The 21,304-nt window shown below is 40.6% G+C and overlaps 1 protein-coding gene across 2 annotated transcripts; it reads right to left on the bottom strand.

Annotated features, from left to right (window-relative positions):
* Positions 1–1,001: 1,001 nt before the first annotated feature.
* Positions 1,002–19,572, bottom strand: ZNF875 (zinc finger protein 875). 2 transcript variants are annotated; one of them, XM_082607062.1, is made up of 5 exons: positions 19,486–19,572; positions 19,046–19,134; positions 11,236–11,362; positions 10,706–10,801; positions 1,002–3,346 (listed from the first exon to the last, which is right to left on the bottom strand). In XM_082607062.1, the coding sequence occupies exons 2-5, from the start codon at positions 19,076–19,078 to the stop codon at positions 1,746–1,748; spliced, it is 1,857 nt and encodes a 618-aa protein (XP_082463188.1). In that variant the 5' UTR covers positions 19,079–19,134; positions 19,486–19,572; the 3' UTR covers positions 1,002–1,745. The 2 variants fall into 2 exon arrangements, with proteins under 2 accessions (XP_082463188.1, XP_082463189.1); XM_082607063.1 differs by having other exon boundaries at positions 1,002–3,343.
* Positions 19,573–21,304: the final 1,732 nt, after the last annotated feature.

Here is a 21,304-nt window from a genome sequence, read left to right as displayed (position 1 = left end):
TTTAATTTTGGAATATTTATTTTTGTGACATGATTTTATGGAAAAGTGTAATTAAGTTCTAAGACTTAAAGAGATTAAAACTCAAAAGTTATTTTTCTGTTGAGAAAATGTAAGAGCATGAGGCCAGGATTTACCATGGGGAGGGCTAAGAAGGGCAAGCCATGCCAGCTGCTCCATTTAAGATAGTATTTCAGGCCTTCCCTGGTGGCACAGTGGTTGAGAGTCAGCCTGCCGATGCAGGGGACACGGGTTCGTGCCCCGGTCTGAGAAGATCCCACATGCCGCAGAGCGGCTGGGCCCGTGAGCCATGGCTGCTGAGCCTGCGTGTCCGGAGCCTGTGCTCCGCAACGGGAGAGGCCACAACAGTGAGAGGCCCGTGTACAGCAAAAAAAAGAGATAGTACTTCATAATTTTTAACCAGGTTCTGCTCACTCCACTCAAACTTAGATTTTGAACAAAAATTATGACTCTTACACCTCATATTATTTGAGATAGTGATTCCCTAACTCTAACTCCTTTGGATATCGAGACTTTGGGACCTATATTTATTTTTTCCCTAAACTGAAAGCCAATGACCCAACCACTGAGTATTGTACTTTAAATCCTACATCACCACTTTCTAAATACTCATATACTTTCTTTTATGTTTTCAAATTTATTCTAAATACCTGTACAGAGATAAAAAGATAAGTTATTATACAATATCTATATTTTCCTGCCTGTTCTTAGAAAACTTATTTTCCCAATAAAATTCAGTCATTTAGTCAAGTTTCATGAAAAAAAACTGGGCCTTGGGAAATGACTCTAAATGAATTTGTGGGACACTGCCATTTTCAAAAAGAGTATTCTCAACCAAAAAAGTAGTATATTTTACAATGGCTGGAAAAATTTAAACCAAATAATTACTAATGGGATGCTGTATGGTTACTCAAAGAAGAATAGAAAGTAATTTCATTTTGTATTTCTGTATATGTGTACATATTTTCTTCATAACACTACATAGTACATTTCTAGTCTAAAAACACTCGTCAATAAAAACATTTTCAGTATGGATTCAACCTGAAAACCAGAGACAGCCCCAGGAAGCAAGCAAAGATACAATATCTCCAAAAATGGACACCTCTTCCCAAACTTAGAGCTAGGATACCTACAATCTTTCCTACCTGTCAGCCTTTTGTATAATAAAACCTTCTACCCAAGCACTATCTCTGTCCCCATGAGTTGACCATTTTCCAAACTCTCCCTGAAGCTGACTCTGCTGGGTCATGCTCTGTGGAACCAAGATTAAATCAGCCATGGTTTCTGTCTCTTGTTCTCAGAAGGTAAGACAGACATCAAGAGATGGACTCTAGAATTGCTGTTTTTGTAACATCCAGGTTACTGTGGAAGGAGTGTTCAAGTATACTTGGGAAATGATATTGGAATAGTGTCAATTCTCTAATTTCAACCTACTTAATAAGTACTCTCTCCATCAAGTTACCTGAGAGACCTTCCACAACCTACCATCCCCACTAGGGAAAGCCAGAGCCCCTGAAAATGGGCCAGCAATTCTCCTTCAGGTAGATTGGAGATGTTGACCCTTACCATTAGTCTCATGAACACTCCCATCACACATAAGATGTCTCTACTTTAGTGTCTGGCAATGGCTGACTTATTACTAAAGCTACAGCCCTGGGTGGGACTTCTGGTGTCTCGTGCAGTGTGACTACTGGCTAAAGGTTTCACTGCTTGTCCACACAAGGTTTCTATCCTGAGTGTGTCCTCTGATGTCTGATGAGGTTTGATTTCCGACTAAAGCCTCGCCCACACTTCCTACAAATATAAGGCTTCTCTCCTGAATGGATCCTCTGATGTCTAATAAGGTGCGACTGCCGGCTAAAGCCTTGCCCACACTCCCTGCATACATGAGGCTTCCCCCCCGAGTGTGCCCGCTGGTGTGTAATGAGAGTTAACTTATCACAAAAGCTTTGTCCACACTCCCTGCACACAAAGGGTATACTCCCTGAGTGTGCCCTCTTGTGCCTAAACAGGTTTGGCTTCTGGCTAAACTTTCTACCACACTCCCTGCATATGAAAGGCTTTTCCCCTGAATGTGTCCTCTGGTGTGAGATGAGGGTTGACTTATCATTAAAGCCTCGCCCACACTCTGTGCATACAAATGGCTTCTCCCCTGAGTGTGTCCTTTGGTGTGTGATGAGGGTTGATTTCCGGGTAAAGGCTCTCCCACACTCCCTGCATACAAATGGCTTCTCCCCTGTGTGTGACCTCTGGTGTTTGTTGAGGTTTGACTTCAGGCTAAAGCACTGCCCACATTCCAGGCACACATAAGGTTTAACTCCTGAGTGCGTCCTCTGGTGTGTCTTGAGGTTTGATTTCCAGCTAAAGTGACGCCCACATTCTGTGCACACATAAGGTTTCTCTCCTGTGTGTGTCCTTAAGTGTCTAATGAGGTGTGACTTCTGGCTAAAGCCTTGCTCACACTCCCTGCAAACATAAGGCTTCTCTCCTGAATGTGTCCTCTTATGTCTGATGAGGTGTGAATGCTGGCGAAAGCCATGTCCACATTCCTTGCAAATGTAAGGCTTCTCCCCAGAGTGTGCCCTCTGGTGTGTGATGAGGTTTGACTTTAGGCTAAAGCTCTGCCCACATTCCTTGCACACATAAGGCTTGACCCCTGAGTGTGTCCTCTGATGTGTGAAGAGGTTTGACTTCCAAGTAAAGCCTCGTCCACATTCCCTGCACACATAAGGCTTTTCCCCAGAGTGTGTCTTCTGGTTTTTGATGAGGACTGACATACTGCTAAAGCTTTGTCCCCACTCAGTGTACATGTAAGGGGTCTCCCCTGTGTGTGTCTTCTGGAGGCTGAGCTGGTTTGACTCCTTGATAAAGCCTAGCCCAAACTCTCCATATTTGATTGCTCCAAATCCTGAGACTTCTAAACCATGTAATATTTTGTCTGTTTCCTCAAGGTTTGTCCTCTGGGCAGGGCTGGGCACTATGTCCACCACTGTGTTGTCTTCCTTGGACCTTACTGGCTGTTCTTCCAGGGTTCTGGAGAATGCCTTTGAAGTGCTGCTTTTACTTACTCTCCCAAACAAAAGCTTGGAACCTTCTTCTCTCTCTTGAATTTCTGCTTTGTTGCTTGAGCAGGTTTGATCAATGAGTTGCTCCTGCTGCTGTTTCTGATCTTCTGAATATTGTTTCCCTGAATGGAGATGATTTCCTGCACATAAACTTGAGAAAAACTGAGGGAGATGACTGAGCCACACATGTTGGCTGAGGGCTTGCTGACTAGAGAATGCCAGAGGACAGGAGGGACAAGGTTGAATTTCTAGCTTTGATCCTGCTGAATAAAGAATGTTTTTAGTCAAAGAAGTCATAGGTAGGGCTGCCTAGGCCATTTTGCTTTGCCCACTGGTCATTCATTCATATGTTCACATCACAAGCTGTCTCCTATTCAGCCATACTTCCCAAGATCTATTTTTTATTTCACATTGTATGCTTTACATTTTTATTGTAGGAAACAGTAAACCTGCTCAGTGGGCCAAATCCAGCCTGCAACCTGTTTTTTGTATGGCTACAATATAATATCTAAAATAACCAGTTTTCAAAGAAACAGGAAAGAGTGACACATACCTAGGGAAAAAATTGCAGCCAATAGAAACTGTTGATGAGTGGGCCCAGATGCTGGTACAGGGAAAAAAAAAAAAGACTTCAAAGCTGATACTATGAATATATTCAAAGAACTAAAGAAAACAATGTGTGAAAAATTAAAGGTAAGAATGATAACAACTTAAAATGGAGAATCTCAATAAAGAATAGAAACTATTGGGGCCTCCCTGGTGGCGCAGTGGTTGAGAGTCCGCCTGCCGATGCAGGGGATACGGGTTCGTGCCCCGGTCTGGGAGGATCCCATATGCCGCGGGGCGGCTGGGCCCGTGAGCCATGGCCGCTGGGCCTGCGCATCCGGAGCCTGTGCTCCGCAACGGGAGAGGCCACAACAGTGAGAGGCCCGCATACCGCAAAAAGAAAAAAAGAATAGAAACTATTAATAAGAAACAAAAGGAAATTGTGAAATTAAAAAATAAAATAAATAAAATTACAACGTTACTAGAGAGATACCACAACATATATGACTTTGTAACAGAACCAGTGAACCTGAAGATAAATCAATAGAAATTACCTAAAACAGAAGAACAGAGTTAAAGAAAGACTGAAGAAAAACAAAGAGCCCAGAAACCTGTAAGATACCATCAGGTAAACCAAACCTATGTGTAATGGTAACTTAGGAAGGAGAAGACAGAGAGAAAAGAGCAGGAAAAAAATCTGAAGAAATTATGGCTTAAAAAGTTCCAAATTAAAAAAAAAAGAACTTCCAAATTAGATGAAAAACAATCTACAGATCCAAGAAGCTCAACAAACCCCAAAATAAACACAAAGAGATCCTAGCTAGACACATCATAGCCAAAATGTTGACTATCAGAAAAAGAAAGACAAAAAGGAAATCTTGAAAACAGCAAAGGAAAAATGACTCTACATGTACAAGGGGAAAAACAATATGACTAGTGCTAACTTCTCATCAGAGACAATGGAGACCAGAAGGCAGCGGAATAATGTATTTAAGGTGCTGAAATAAAAGAGAAAAGACTTCTATCTATGAAGAATTCTATTCTCACATAACTATGCTTCAAAAGTGAAATTGAGGGAATTCCCTGGAGGTCCAGTGATTAGGACTCCAAGCTCTCACTGCTGAGGGCCCAGGTTCAATCCCTGGTCAGGGAACTAAAATCCCACAATCCCACAAGCCACATGATGCAGCCAAAAAAAAAAAGAGAAATCGATATAAAGATATTCTCAGATTAACAAGTACTCAGACTATCTGTTGATAGCAAACATGCCTTATAAGAAATACTCAGTAAGTCCTTCAGGTTGAAAAGAAATGACACGAGACACTAACTCAAATCCACAAGAAGAAATGAGGGCCACCGAGGGACGTCCCTGGCAGTGCAGTGGTTAAGACTCCATGCTTTCACTGTGGGGGGCGCAGGATTGATCCCTGGTCAGGGAACTAAGATCCTGCATGCCACGCAGCAGGACCAAAAAAAAAGAAAAGAAAAGAAAGAAATGAAGGCCACTGAAACTGGTAAATATGTGGGTAAATATAAAAGATAACATATGTATATTTTACTCTTAATTTCTCTAAAATACAAAAAACTATTATAAAAGGCAATAAACATAACACAATATTGTGGGCTTTATAATATATGTATACATATTTTACTGGAACTAAGTTAGTATTAATTAGAAGTAGACTGATAAATTAAGGTGCATATTTTATTTCCTAGAGCAGCATTAAGAAATAACTCCAAAACAAATTTAAAATCAAGAGTGATATGAAAATAGTACACTTAAATAAAAACAATATGCCATAAAAGGGGCTAGAGAAATAAAGACATGAGACATATTAAAAATAAATAGCAAAATGGCAGATTTAAACCATATCAATAATTATATTAAATATGAACAAACAGAACACTCCGAACAAAAGGCAGAGATTATCCCACTAGATTAAAAAAGCAATATCAAACAATGTGCTATTTACAAGGGATACATTCTGGATCCAAAAACACAAGTAGGTTAAAAGTTAAAAGGATGAAAAAAGATATACCATGCAAACAGTAATCACAAGGGAATTGGAATGGCTACTATATTAATAGTAGACAAAATAGATTTCAAGACAAGGATTATTGCTAGACAAAAAGAGAGGTATTTCATAAAGACAAAAGGGCAATAAATCAGAAAAGTAAAACAATTATACAGGTATCCACAACTAAAAACAGAGCCCCAAAATACATGAAACAAAAACTTACAGAACTAAAAGAAGAATTAGATAATTCAACAATAATTGTAAATTTCACTATTCTATTCTCAGTAATAGAAACAACTAGACAGAAAATCTCCAGGGATACAGAAAACTTAATAAACCAACTTGACCAAACTGATATGTATGGAACATTCCATCCAATGACTGCAGAATGCATATTCTTTTTAAGTGCACATAGACCATTCTTCAGAACAGATCACATGCTAGGCCAAAAAACAAATACCAATAAACTTAAAAACACTAAAATTATATAAAGCATGTTTTTCTACCACAAAGGAGTGAAATTAGAAATCAACAAATGAAAGAAAGATGGAAAATCCACAAATATGTAGAAATTAAACAAGATACCTCTAAGTAACTCAGGGACAGAGAAGAAATCAGAAGAGAAATTGAAACATATTTTGAACAGAATGAAAACAAAACCCAGCATAATAAAATTTATGGGATGTAGCTAAAGAAGTGATCAGAGAGATTCATAGCTTTAAATGCCTGCGTTAAGGAAGAAGAATGGTTTCAAATCAACTGTCTAAGCTTCTATCTTAAGAAATTACAAAAAGAGCAAATTAATAAATAAGCAGAAGAAATAATACACATTTATAAAAAATTAATCAAATAGAAAACCAGAATGAGTAGAGAAAATCAATGAAATTAAAAGTTGATTTTTGAAGAGATCAACAAAATTGAACAATCTTTAGCTAGAATGAACAAGAAAAAATCGAGAAGACAGAAATTACCAAATCAAGAAAGAAAGAGGGAACATCATTACTGACCTCACAGAAACTAGAAGAATTAAAAGTAGTATAAACAACTTTATGCCAATAACTGGACAACAAAGGCAAAACCGAAAAATTCTAGAAAAACACAAACTACCAAAACTAACTCAATAAAAACTAGAGTATCTGAATAGACCTGTAATAAGTAACAAGATTGAATTAGTAATTAAAAGTCTTCACACAAAGACGAGCCCTTGTTCAAGTGTCTTCACTGGGGGATTCTAAGCAATATTTTAAGAAGAAATGATACAAATTCTTCACAAGTTCTTACAGAAAATAGAGGAGAGAAAATTTCACCACTCATTGTATGTAGTCATTATCCTGATACCAGAGCAGACAAAGATATCAAAAAGAAAGTAAAATACAGATAAATACCCTTCATGAACAGAGGTGAAAAAAATCCTTAACAAAATATTAGCAAACTAAATCCAGCAGGAAGTCAAAAAGAATTATACATTATAATAAAGTAGGACTTATTCCAGGAATGTAAAGCTCATTTAACATCAGAAAATCAATTAATGCAATACCAACCACACTAACAAAATAAAGACAAAAACTACATGAACATCTCAACAGATGCAGAAATATCTAACAAAATCCAATACCCATTCTTAATAAAAATACTCCACAAACTAGGAATTGAATGGAACTTCCTCAACCTGATAAAGGGCATCTATATAAAACCTACAGCTAACATCATATTTAATGATAAAAGACTGAATATTTTCCTCTAAGTTCAGAAACCAGACAAGAATGTCTGTTATCAACAACTCCATTCTACACTGCACTGGAAGTTCTAGCCAAAAGGCTAAAGGAGGGCAGTAGAAGAACAAGGAAGAGGAGAAGTTAAAGACATCTAAATTGGAAAGGAAGAAGTAAACCTCTCTTTTGTTCACAGATTATATGATCCAGGACGTACAAAATTCCAAGGTATCCTCAATAAAGAGACAATAAGTAATCACTGTATTTAGTAAGGTAATATGATAAAAGCTCAAATACAAAAATCAATTGTATTTCTACATACTAGCAATGAACATTCCACAAATGAAATTAAGAAAACAATACCATTCACAATAACATAGATAATAATAAAATAACGAGGAATAAATTTGACACAAGTATTACAAGACATGTAAGGTGAACATTTTAAAACATTGCTGAGAAAAGTTAAAGTCCTAAATAGACAACCATAAATTAAAGACTCAATATTATTAAAACAGTGATTCTCCCTAAATTGATTGATAAATTCAATGCAAACCCTATCAAAACGAGAGTAAGCTTTTGTTTTGTAGAAATTGACAATCTGACCCCAAAATTTATGTGCCAATTCAAAAAACATAGAATAGCCAAAATAATTTTGAAAAAGTTAGAGTATTTACACTCCTCAACCTCAAAACTTAATATAAGACCCCAGTAATGAAGATAGTGTGCTGTTGTCATATGAAGAAACACAGAGATCAATGGAACAAAATTAGGAGTCCAGAAATGAATCATTTACAGTCAACTGATTTTCGACAAAGGAGCCACGGCAATTGAATGAGGGAAAGCATACTATTTTTTTTGCCTTAACACCCTCATTGGAGCACAACTGCCCCACAATGGTGTGTTAGTTTCTGCTCTATAACAAAGTGAATCAGCCACACATATACACACATCTCCACATCTCCTCCCTCTTGCGTCTCCCTCTTTCCCTCCCTATCCCACCCCTCCAGGTGGTCACAAAGCACCGAGCTGATCTCCCTGTGCTATGTGGCCGCTTCCCACTAGCTATCTATTTTACATTTGGTAGTGTATATATGTCCATGCCACTCTCTCACTTCATCCCAGCTTACCCTTCCCCCTCTCCATGTCCTCAAGTCCATTTTCTACATCAAGCATACTATTTCTAACAAATACTGCCAGGACAATTGAATATTCATATGCAAGAAAATAAATTTAGACTTTCACCTACATGACACATAAAAATTAACTAAAAATGGGTCACAGCCCTAAGTGTAAAAGCTAAAAATATAAACTTCTAGAAGAAACCAAAGAAGAAAATCTATGTGGCCTCAAGTTAAGCAAACTTCGTAGTTACACCACAAAAAGCAGAATCCATTAGAAAATTGTTAAATTGAACATCATCAAAATTTTAAACCTTTATGGTTGAAAAGACACCATTAAGAGAATGAAAAGACAATCCACAGACTTGTCTTTTTTCTGAAACTTCATTTCATAGTTGAAAATAATTGAAAATCCTGTATCTGATATAGGACTTGTGTCTAGAATATATGAAAAATTCTTACAACACAAATAGAAGACAAACAATCCAACTTAAAAATGGGCAAAAGAACTGAGTAGCTATTTCACCAAAGAAGATATGCAAATGGTTAATAAGCACATGAAAAGATTAACATTATCAGTCATTAGGGAAATACAAATTAAACCACAATGCAATACCACTACACACCCACTAGAATGTCTGTAATCAAAATTAGAGACAATTCCAAGTGCTGGCAAGGATGTAGAGAAACTGACACTCAAACACTGCTACTAGAAAATGCAAAAATAGAAAATATAAACATAATAGAAATGTAAAACATAAATGCTAATAGAAATGTACAGCTACTTGGGAGAATAATTATGCAGTTTCTTAAAAGGTTAAACATAAACATACCATACAATCCAGAAAGTCTACTCTTAGTTATCTACCCAAGAGAAATGAAAACATATATCCACATCAAGACTGGTACATGACTATTCCTAGCAGCACTATTCACAATAACCAAAAAGTGGACAATCCAATTCACATCAACCTGTGAACAGCTAGACAAAATGTGGCATATCAATACAATGGAATATTATATGGCAATAAAAAGGAATGAATTATCAGTACATGCTGCAACATGGATGAACCTCAAAAACATTATGCTGAACCTCAAACATTATGTATTGAAGCCAGATACAAAGACAAATATATATTTTATGATACCATTTATATAAAATGTCCAGAAACAGCAAATCTATACAGACAGCATATCATTGGTTTCCTGGAGCTCAAATGGGAGGAGAAACAGATGCAAATGGGCACAAGGCAACTTTTTAGAGTGATGGAATGTTTGCTCAAAATAATTGAACTGTACACTTACAATAAGTAGATTACGGTATATAAGTTATAACTCAATGAAGCTGTTAAAAAAGGAGCTGTGGAACTGTATACTTCTAAAGAGAGGTTATTGAAATGGTCTATATTAAGAGAGACTAAATAGATATGCCACATAAATGCACTACTGGGTCATGTTCTGGAGAGGAAAAAATATTACTGTGTCTACTGACAATTATGAGAGGTAGATGATAGGTATTAGATAAAATTATTGTGTTGAAGTTAAGTTTACTGAAGTTGATAACTGTACTGTGGTTATATGAGAATATCACCATTCTTAGAAAATCTTTTAACATACATCCACATATGAACCTACATATATACACACACACAAATATATATACAAAACATATACATAAATACATACACATACGTATGGTGGAGGGAGAAGGGAGAGCATGCACACGAGACACAAGCCAATGATAAAGCAAACTGGGTGAAATATTAGTAGGTGATTTTACGATGCCATTTTATAAAAATATATATGCCATATATATTTATACATATATGTGTATGTGTAGAGGACATAAGAATGTTCTTTGTACTATTTTTATTTTTGCTAATTTTCTATAATTTTGAAGTAATTTCCAAATATCAAGTCAAAAATAAATAGGATGAAGCCCACTTCTGAAAATGGCAGCAGACTGAACTGGTCACAAGTATCCCCCGTGGAAAACAATGCCAAGTGAGAAGAAGGGAGGCTTCCTGGTGGAGGGAAGCGACAAAGAAACCAGGAAAGTCCCTCCTTTAACTGAAGATGATATTCTGGAAAAGAGGTCATGCCAGGCAGCCTTACCAGGGACCTAGGGGCCTAGAAAAGAGCTTCCTCCCAGTACCTGAGAGATGCCTCATCCTCTCCTACCTGCCATGCTGCAGACGGTTCCAACTACCCTGTGTCACACTCACCTGGACAGAGACTCAGCAGACGTTGCCTCTCCTCTATCCAGGGCTCTTCCCCTCGCTCCAGCTGAGAAATGAGTTTTGGTTTGGAAGATGGAATTTCTGCTCATAAGGAAAGAAAAAAAGGAGACTCTTGGTTATGAGCTCAAGGGGCCATTCCAGAACTCAAAGACAAAATGGAGAGGGAAACCCAGAGGGCGATACAGAGGACCTATGAATAGTGAACTCTCTGCAGTAGAAGGGTTGAGTAAGAAAAGGTGACTCCAGTCAGAAAAACAGCATATTAACACGGTGAATGAAAATCTCCTGGGTTTGGGGCAAGATAAAGTAAGAAAAAAAATGCAGAGTGGCATACACAATATGAATAAATCTACCTGCTTTCAACTCTACTGAATCCAGATCCACCTGAGGAAAAAGGTAAATTTTTGTTTTGAAGCCCAACCCTAAGACAAAGCTGCTTTGTGAGTAGCCTTTCTTCGTGACATACAGAAAATACTGTGAGCCAGACTTTAAGTGCTATGGGAAGCCATTCTTACCTAGTGAGACCAAGTGGTTGTAAGTCTCCAGCATCACCTCCCTGTGCAAGGTCCTCTGAGCAGGGCTCAACAACCTCCATTCCTCCTGGGTGAAGTCCACAGCCACATCCCCGAACGCCACAAATGCCTTTTAACACAAAACACACCTCTGCTCATCCAGGAGTCTGCCTTGTCCACACCTCAGGATGAGAGATTAAAAGGCATCCCTGAGGAGGTAGAGAAGATTTCTAGACCTTACTATGGATGATGAATAAAGGGTAACAGAATATACCACTCTAAAATATGCCACTTTGGCATAAGGATTATTTTGAGCTGAAGGCAATTAATAAGCAGACACAAGAAAAGCTCTCTGCCCTCTCCCATTTGCCTAAAAGCAGAACATAAATTTGCAAAGGTGTCCCCCTTCCCCTCTCTACCAGGAGGACAGAAATTAATCACCAGATACAACTCTAGACCCTTATCAGCCCAGGGATAGGCACCAGAGAAATCTATATAGCAAACCTTTACTAACTAGCCCTTATCTTCCATTAGTTCCCCCATATATTATTAACCTTCCCACAATTTGCTGCCTAGAAACTCAGTCTTTTTCCTTTGTCTTGTCATTTCTCTAAAGTTATTGCTATTTTGTTAAGATGCTATATAAGCTCAAGTTCTAACCACCCCCTTTGAGTTACCCATCACTGAGTACTCCCATGTGTATGCATGATGCACATGTTAATAAATTTCCGATTGTTTTTCTCTTGTAAATATGTCTTTTGTCTAATTTACAGCCAATGAGAAAAGAATTTTTCTCCTCCCATACATGACCTTCGTGCCAATAGTTCAAAGACCATTACTTTCCCATCTCTATCCAGCCAGCATCATTGTGCACCTATCACTGTCAATATGCTAGGCTCACTGCTATGGGGGATAAAAGCAAAAGTTCTTTCACATTGGGAGCTTTAAATCTAAGCAGGAAGAGGAGGAAGACATCATACACACTACATTAAAAGAATAATCCTCTTGCTGAGTTTAAAGAATTTCAGAGACTACTTGGTCTAAGCATTTATGTTCTACATGAAGCAGCTCAGCCTCTGGGGCAGGGGATGAATAACCCACCACTATGTATACTTCAGGCAGGGCTCACTCCTTACCCTCCCTCACACTGCCTCTTGCGCTGCTCAGGCCTGAGGAATGGAAGTGGATGGTGGTGAAGAGCCTGGATTCAAAACACTCTGCCTGGATTTGGAACCTACCTGTCCCCAACTAGTGTACCCTTAGGCAAATTAGTTAACTTCTCAGCACCTCAGTTTCTTCTTCTCTGAACTAAGAATAACAGTGCTTATCTCCCAGGTTGTGCTGAGGATCAGATGAGTTGATAAATGTAAGGACTCAGACAACTGACTGCTCCACACAGTAAGTGTGTGGTGAGGTTTTCTTTTGTTTTTTTTTTTTTTTGGTTTTTGTTTTGTTTTTGTCCGTGCCGCGCAACTTGCAGGATCTTAGTTCCCCAACCAGGGACTGAACCCACGCCCTCGGCAGTGAAAATGCCAAGTCCTAACCACTGCGCCGCCAGGGAATTCTCTGTGTGGTGTTTTAAATTACGGATTCCTGGGTCCCACCACAAATCAATAAAATCAGACTCTTCAGGGATAAGGCTTTTATACTTTTAAGGGCTCCTATGTATAGTCATGGTTGCAAATCACTGAGTCAGAGGAATCTGGAGAGGAGAGGTCACTGTAGGATACAGAGATCAGAAATGCTTTCATGAGAGGGCAGTATGATCTTGGTCTTAAAGGCTAGGCAGGATTCAAAGGATGAAGGAGCGAGGAAGGCTAGGTACTCCAGACGAGGCACGTGAGATGGGAGGGAATAAAGAATGAAAAGTGGCTAGGTGGGAAAAAGAGCAGGCAGGTTGTAGCAGCCTACAGAGTCTGAAAGGTCAAAGGAATATAAAACTCTGTCCTCTACTGTGCATTTAAGGCAATATTTGAATACTACCCTTGAACTGATGGTAGAGGACTACACATGTGAATAGACGGGTGGTAAAGCACATGTTGCAAAATACTCATTACTGAATCTAGGTGGTGGGTATGTGTATGTCAATGTACAAGTCTTTGTATTTTTTTCTTTATGTTTGAAGCTGTTCATAATTAAATGTTAGAGAGAAAAAGACGATTCACTCATTCAAGTTCCTGCCCAGTCCCTGTAGTGATCTGATCTTATAGATCCTCCTCAGAATAAACACACCCACACATACCTTGAAAATCTCTGACAAAGGAGCTATGTTACAGACCAACCTACATTATTTCAACAAGTTTAATACAACTGGTATTCCTGCAGCTCTAGAAAGATTCATGGTTTCTTTGTATGAGACCCATGCATGTAGGGAGGGTATGATAAACACTAACTGGATGATCCATTTCAAACCTCTCCCACTGAGTAGCAACACAGCTAGCCGTCTGGGGGACTAATTTAGAATAAAGAAAAAAATACCTAATGAATTTTCACATCTGACTAAACAGATCTCCTGAAAGCCTGTTAAAAGCTTCAGTTGGATGCTTCTAGCTAGCTTCTATACATGATAATGTATAGAAACGGAAGAATTAAAGAAGCAACTAAGGAGTTCGCAAGCATAATTTAGAGGAAATATAGACAAGCAAGGACTTGCTGGGTTGGAAAATAAAACTGTTTTACATCTCCAGTCTCTCCAGCCAGCAAGAGTCTCAAAATAAGAAATGGCCTCAGGGTAAAGATCAAGAGTTTGGCTAAAAGACCCAAACATTATGACCTCTGAAATTGTTAAGGTGATGCCTAGTAGACAAAAGGGCTTCTGAGATTCTTACAGGTATTGTCCCACAGCACTGACACCCTGCCCAAAGATGAGAGGCCTATCTGGAAAGGAAATGTGATTGTAGCTTTTTGTTTAATAGAGTAATATAATCTGATACATGGGAAACCCAAAGAGTTTTTAAAGAAGTCATATCAGGGTTTTCCTGGTGGCACAGTGGTTAAGGCTCTGCCTGCCAATGCAGGGGACATGGGTTCGAGCCCTGGTCCGGGAAGATCCCACATGCCACGGAACAACTAAGCCCGTAAGCCACAACTACTGAGAGTGCGCTCTACAGCCCATGAGCCACAACTACTGATCCTGTGCCCCACAACTACTGAAGACCACGTGCCTAGAGCCCATGCTCTGCAACAAGAGAAGACACTACAATGAGAAGCCCGCGCACTGCAACAAAGAGTAGCCTCTGCTCGCCGCAACTAGGGGAAGTCCACAGAGCAACGAAGACCCAACGCAGCCAAAAATATATAAATAAAATAAAATAAATCAAAAAAATATATATATATACTCTAAAGAAGTCATATCAGCTTTACTAAAAGGGCTGGAGACAGTTCAAAATGAAGAGGCCTCCTATGTGCCTCCAACTCCTCCTCTTTTTGAATGGGAGTGTATATTGCAGTTTTCCTGTCCATGTCTCACCACTGTGTGCTAGGTGGGTAGTTGGGCGTAGAGGGAAACAAATAAATTGTCTTTTTAGTATACATCTCTGACTCAAACGGAGTTTCACTGAAGAAGCCTTAGCCACATCCAGACTGATATGCATATGATACTGGACTTTGAGGATGAAACTTCTGGGGATCCTGGGGGGGGGGGTGAGTTTATCTTGCACAAGGGAAGGACATGGATCACTGGGACCAGAGGGTAGTTACAGTAATGAACCCCACTGTATAATGTCTCCCTATATCTACACCCTTGTGTTAGTCCCTTCCACAACTCTGCACTTGGCTATGTGCCTTGCTTTGATCAAAGGGACATTAGCAAACGTAACACGAGCTGGGGCTTAAAACATGCTTGTCCACTGGGGTTGTCCTCTCTCTTGCTGTGTAGGGAAACCCAAGACCATCATTTGATCAAGCCTAAGCAGAGTCTCTAGAACAAACCCAAGCCTACATGGAAAAGAACCAAGAAAAACCAACACACCTAAGACAACCAGCTTGGTAACTGTCATGCATGGATAGTCACCCAGCCCCAGTCAAACCACCAGCTGACTGCAGCAACAAGAGCACAAGTGAAACCTGCAAAACATCCATCTGTGCCCAGATCAAAATGCTGACCTATCAAATTGTGTGCTAATAAATTATTTTGGTTTTCTTTTTAAATATTTATTTATTTATTTATTTGGCTACACCGGGTCTTAGTTGCAGCACTTGGGATCTTCGTTGCCGCGTGTGAGATCTTCGTTGCAGCGTGCGGGATATTTTAGTTGCGATATGCGGGAACTTTTGTTGCAGCATGCGGGATCTAGTTCCCTGACCAGGGATGGAACCCAGGCCCCCTGCATTGGGAGCATGGAGTCTTAACCACTGGACCACCAGGGAAGTCCCTAAATTATTTTGTTTTAAGTCAGTAAGTTTTGGGTAGTGTGTTATGAAGCAAAGGCTAACCTATACATTGATAAAGAGGTCATGTTATATGAAAAATACTTTGCAAGTAATATTAACCTTGAGATCAAGGTTAATTGATTGCCAAGATGCTCACGCTGTCACAAACTCCTTAGAGACATTCAGACAGCAACAGATTCAGTCCTCCCATTTCTCACTGCCTCCCAGGCATGAAGTCATTAGGTGATAGAGGACAGATTTATTCGAATGACTTGAATAGTTATTTTTCTCTCTTTCTCCAGCCAAGTGCCTAAAAAGTGAATTTAATCTAAATTAAAGGTGTATATGAGATTACTCCACTGTGCTGGCAATAAACACATTTTCAGAATGAATAATCAGAACACGATGTCATAAACATAACACATTTGAAGTGAAGACTGCCCTGAATATCTAAGACACTGTTGTTGAGACACTGAAGGAAGACTTCTGAACAGAAAAGTGATGTTACTGTAATGTTTGGGGGACGTGAGGATTACAGATGCGATGGGTAGCAAAGGAACATATCAACATGGGGAAACAAATCAGGACATTATTGTGAACATTCACATGACAGAAGAAGAAGATGTGCACTGGCAGGTCTACCCTGGGAGGTCTACCCTGGGAATGTAACACTGCACAGTGTAACAAAAACAAAAAAAACTGCACAATGTAAAGTGAAACATGGTGGTGGAAGAAGGGAATCTCAAAAAAGGAAGAAATAATTGATAGGATCACATGTTTTAGAACAAGCAGGGTTCCAAAGCTCCAACTGGTGTGAGTGCTCACTGCTTCAAAATATTTATTTCTACTCACCTTGTCATATTTTAGTTTTGAGAATAAATACAAATCTATAAAAGAATTTCATGCACAAAGCTGATCACAGAAGCATTATTTGCAACAGTTAAATATTGGGAACAAGCTAAATGTTCCCCCAAATTGAGAACTAGTGGATTGGATCATTCACTCAAAGCACTATTGTAGAAATCGCTTTCAGTTGGATAAATGTTGGTGGTTCCTTCATCTATTAACAAATGGGTCTGAGTAGATATAATGTCACTAGCTTTAATACAATACGATCTTATCATTAAGGTCTATCAAAATGTATGTATGTAGGAGGGGGGGGTGTGTGTATGTATATAAAATTAACCAAATCCCAATAATAAAGAAATCTAAAAATAAAATGCAAGACTCATAAGTGTGCAAGCTGTGCTTTACACATCACTGAATGTAATCTATCAAGAGTTCTGCAAACAGTAAACATTCAGCAAATTTGTTCAATGGAATCAAGGAGAAAATACTAAGAATTAGTAACATCATGTGCCTGCCAGCCCAACTCATTTGTTACAAATTCTACTTTACCCTCTCAGGCAGTGATAGCTAATATCCTACTGTATATTTTCTTAAATTGTTTTGTATAATTCAGATGTCATGCATATTAGAGTACCTGGAAATCCTCCTCAAACCCCCTGAAATATGTGGTTAATTACATGCCCCAAATAACATATCAAAACAAACAGAAACTCCCTTGTTACTTATTAGTTCCTTCAAATTAATTTCTTTAAGGTGTGGTTCCTCCACGCACCAAACATATCATGTGTGCCAGGTACTCCTCTAGGCACAGAGGTTTCATCTTAAACAATTTATCAGTTCAAATGCTTGTGCACTTTGGTCAAGTTTTCATAATGCTTTTTTTTCTTTGTTCTTTTTTAAAGTATTAAGGGCAGGAAAAGTCAGCTCACACAAACTTCTGGCTTTTCCTAGAAAATCAGAATGCTTCCCCAGTAATATTATGAGTGGTGAAGAAAGTACACACAAAAGATTCAATGTTACCTTAGGAAATGCCCCAGATTTCCTATGCATTCTTGGTACTAACACTTTTCAGATGAATATAATCTTTTATAAATGAGAAATGCAGAACTCTCAAAGTTGTTCTGATAATGCCTAGGAAATTGTAAATCTCTAACATGGAGACCAGGATTAAGAATAAATCAAGAAGGCTTCCCTGGTGGTGCAGTGGTTAAGAATCCGCCTGCCAATGTAGGGGACACGGGTTCGACCCCTGGTCCGGGAGGATCTCACATGCCGCGGAGCAACTAAGCCCGTGTGCCACAGCTACTGAGCCTGCGCTTTAGAGCCCATGCTCCGCAACAAGAGAAACCACAATGAGGGGCCCGCGCACCACGGCGAGGAGCAGCCCCTGCTCGCCGCAACTAGAGAGAGCCCATGCACAGCAATGAGGACCCAACTCAGCCAAAAATAAATAATTAAAATAAATAAATTTATTTAAAAAAATAAGAAATCAAGACAATGAAGGCAGATCTGAAATAACCAAGTTAGTGCATATCAAAAATGATAGTAAACAAGCCTGGCAACTGTGTTGGTGCTCAATAAATATCAGTCACATTCAATTAAGTCAAACTCATCATAGTCACCATTCTCAGGGGTTAGAAAGTTTCCCCTTAAGTTCCTATATGCCTATAGCTCTTATTTCCTATGTCAAATCCCTTCTCAACATCCTTCAAAATCCATTTTACTCAAAGAAAAAGTCTACACTCCTCAGCCTGGCACTCAACCTGGCCACCCAGACTCAGAGGTGGAAAATGAAAATCCTTCAGGGGCTAGGCAGGTAATAAAAATGAGAGAGACAGGCAAAACGTTAGATTTCAATGGTTTCAACCTCAGTATGGAGGATACTGTGGAAACTACAGCAAATAGACTCTGCAGGAACTGTGCAAATGATGCAGACACTGTTCAGCTCAAATTCCCTGACACCAAAGTAGAGTTTATTTTCTGAGAGGCAAGCCATCCAGAATTTTTGGTGAAATCTCCATTGCCAGATGCTGAAAAGGCTCTCAAATGTAAAATTCAGGTCAGACTATATCATGTACTGGTGAAGATCGTCTGCATCTTCACCAGTACATTATTTAAAAATCAACCTAAAATATGATCTTCCCACACTGTGTTAAGGGCAGTGTGCCCAGTGGCCCAGCCTCAGACTAACCATTCTTCTTGCCCTCCCACTGGTATGTCTTCACCAACTCTCCAATTTACCAGACTCGCAGGAGTAGTTCAAACAGCCCTACTTCTCCTGGAAGTCCTCCCCAGTCACTTCAGGCCACAGTCTACTCTGCTGTCCCTGCCTTTCATCTTTACCACTGGACAATTAAGCCTGGATGTCCCTGTATTTTTATTTAAATTGCTCCATGTGTGTTGTTCACAATTAACTACTTCGAGGATGACTGAAGTATGGATGGAGCAGAAAGAAATGTTGAGGGAAACTCCATGTAAGCCACTCCTCCAGGACCAGGAAAAAGTTTTGCCCAATACCAACAAGGCAGCCTCCAGAGCAAGAAAAGGGAATGGATTCATGACAGCCAAGATGGAATTTTATGGAAATTCTCACCTCTTTTTTGGCTTTCAGGAGCCCCGTGGCCATTTTCCTGATCTCCTGAGTGCTCTCCCTGAAGAAGGGCAAAGTCTCAGAAGGCAGATCTGAGGATGTGAAGAGAAATAAGAGCATGCCTAGTTGGAAAACCCCTCCGGGTGCAGGTGGGGTGTGCTCCAGAGCCCCACTACTGGGGATTGGGAGTGTCAGAGAATTCACCACCACAAGCCAATTCCCATCTAGACCCCTGAAGAAAGGGCCCAGGGTGACCGAGCACCCTCAAGCTCAGCCCCAAGCTCTAGCCAGACAGTGAAGCCCATATCCCCCAGCAGCGGAGTAAGGGTTTGTCCCTAAGGCAGACTGTGACCTCGTGAGTAAAACCGAGACAAGCATGGGGACGTGCTGAGTGGACGAGGCAGTGACTACTGGGCACTCACGGAACGCGGGGTGCACGTTACCTATCCTGAGGATGAAGCTCGGGAACCAAGAGCAGAGGTGTGAGAAGGACCCGAATACAGTTGTCTACCCCGTTGCCAACCAGCCCAATGGGCGGACTCCACCGACCGGAAGTGTTCCTGTTACGCCAACTCCTCACGGTAAGGGGCGAGCGGAAGGGAGGGCGGAAGTAGCCGCAGAGGCCTCTGGAGAGTGTAGTCTTGGGATGGAGAGGAGGAGGGCGTGGGCTTCTCCATCGCAGGGTGACTCTCACATCTGCATCTCTTATACAGCCAAATTTAGGAGCCCGTTGTTAAGGTGCCCAGACCATGAGGTTCACCAGTTTCTCCGCCGAGGGCCAATGAGATCTGCAGGCCACGAGAGCGTCGCGGACACTCCCGAGAAGTCTAGGAAATGTGGTCCTGCAACCCGGTGTTGCGGCGGCGGGTGACCAGACTGTGCGCACTGACCTTCAGCGGCGCGGGGGAGCTAAGCTTCCCCACCCAAGTCTCCACTGGTGTCCCCTTCCCGGAGCTGAAGCCAGGGTCGGCACGGGCTGGACCAGAGGCGGGCCGATGTGGGCGCGGTTCAGAGTAAAGCACTTGGAGGGTGGGGAAGCGGGGTGATGCTCTGTTGGGACTCCCAGATAGGAGCAACACCAGCTTTACGTCCCCGAGGTTGGGAGGGGGCGCCAGTATAGACAGGGAACACCAAGGCTGTTTTCGGAGAGAGCGGGATTGGCCTGGGCCAACTTGGAATGGCGGTGGGAGTGGCTTTCGTCTTGTGTGCCCGGGATTTTGAGGAGTGGAGAGGCTGGACTTGGGTAAAGAGCAAAAGGTTCCCTAGTGGTAGTAGTATAATGAAGCCCCACGGCTCGATCCAGCAAACCCTGGTACAGGTATCGCTTGGAGGAAACTTTCCGAGCTTGTGGTGGTGGTGGTGGTGGTGGTGGTGATGGTGATGGTGAGGGAGAGAGGGGTGAAGAGGAGGCATAATTTGACAGTTTTGTTCATCATGGATTGGGGGGAGGGGAGATTTTGTTCATCATTTTTATTTTTAAGATAATACATTAAAATATTTATCTTGATTACTGAGTGTTTTTGGTGCTTCCTTAAATTCTGTACCCCAAATCCCCACATTAAGGAAAAGCATAGATAATCTGATGCTACATGAACCTCACTGGCACCTACTGGCCTGTAGCTTTGATAAGAGGTGAGGGCTTGGCTTCTGGGCATTAAGTAGCCAGAAAGAGTCCTTTAGGAGCTTACCCTGAATTGTTGAATTGTGAGTGATCTTTTCTTTCCTGACTTCCTTAAAATCCACAATTTCCTGATAACTACTCCACTCAAAGCACCACCCTCAAGGCACCTCCAAGGCCCATCATGGTGCAAATATTCAAAGAATACTCTTAAATCTTAACACTCTACTCCAGAATCTTTCCCAATATCCCTTTGCCTGGAGAAGTAAAAAAAAAAAAAAAAAAAAAAAAAGGTTTGCATGTTAGCATCAGCCTCCCCGACTGCACAGGGGTTCAGGAAGGAGGATCAGCCCAGCACCCTATTCCAATCCTTGACAGACTTCACCAAGGATTTCATATCCCTGAATGTGGAATGTTTCTAAAAGAACTCAGTGGGCACCAAAGTCAGGCATGGGGCTGAGAGGAGCACAAATGAAATGGAGGGACTGAAAAGTGTCAGAGAAGGATGGAGGGCGGGGGGCGGGGGGGGAGCCGAGGAGGTGGGATCCTGAGATAATCCAGATCCTTATGTGTAGACATGTGTACACAGTCTGTGAAGAGAGATCCAGGCTGACAGGTTATCTATAATAAATCTAACATAACAG

The sequence above is a fragment of the Mesoplodon mirus genome, assembly GCF_964341445.2.
Source record: "Mesoplodon mirus genome assembly, chromosome: 19".
NCBI classification, from domain to species: domain Eukaryota; kingdom Metazoa; phylum Chordata; class Mammalia; order Artiodactyla; family Ziphiidae; genus Mesoplodon; species Mesoplodon mirus.
This window is presented reverse-complemented; position numbering and strand designations above follow the sequence as displayed.

Excerpts from the sequence above, each read along its gene's own strand:
- ZNF875 (XM_082607062.1), bottom strand. The coding sequence starts at position 19,078 with ATGGCCACGGGGCTCCTGAAAGCCAAAAAAGAG. Across the intron at positions 11,363-19,045 it reads TCCTGAAAGCCAAAAAAGAG|GCATTTGTGGCGTTCGGGGA; the intron begins GTGAGAATTTCC and ends TTGTGTTAAAAG. Across the intron at positions 10,802-11,235 it reads CAACCACTTGGTCTCACTAG|AAATTCCATCTTCCAAACCA; the intron begins GTAAGAATGGCT and ends CCTTATGAGCAG.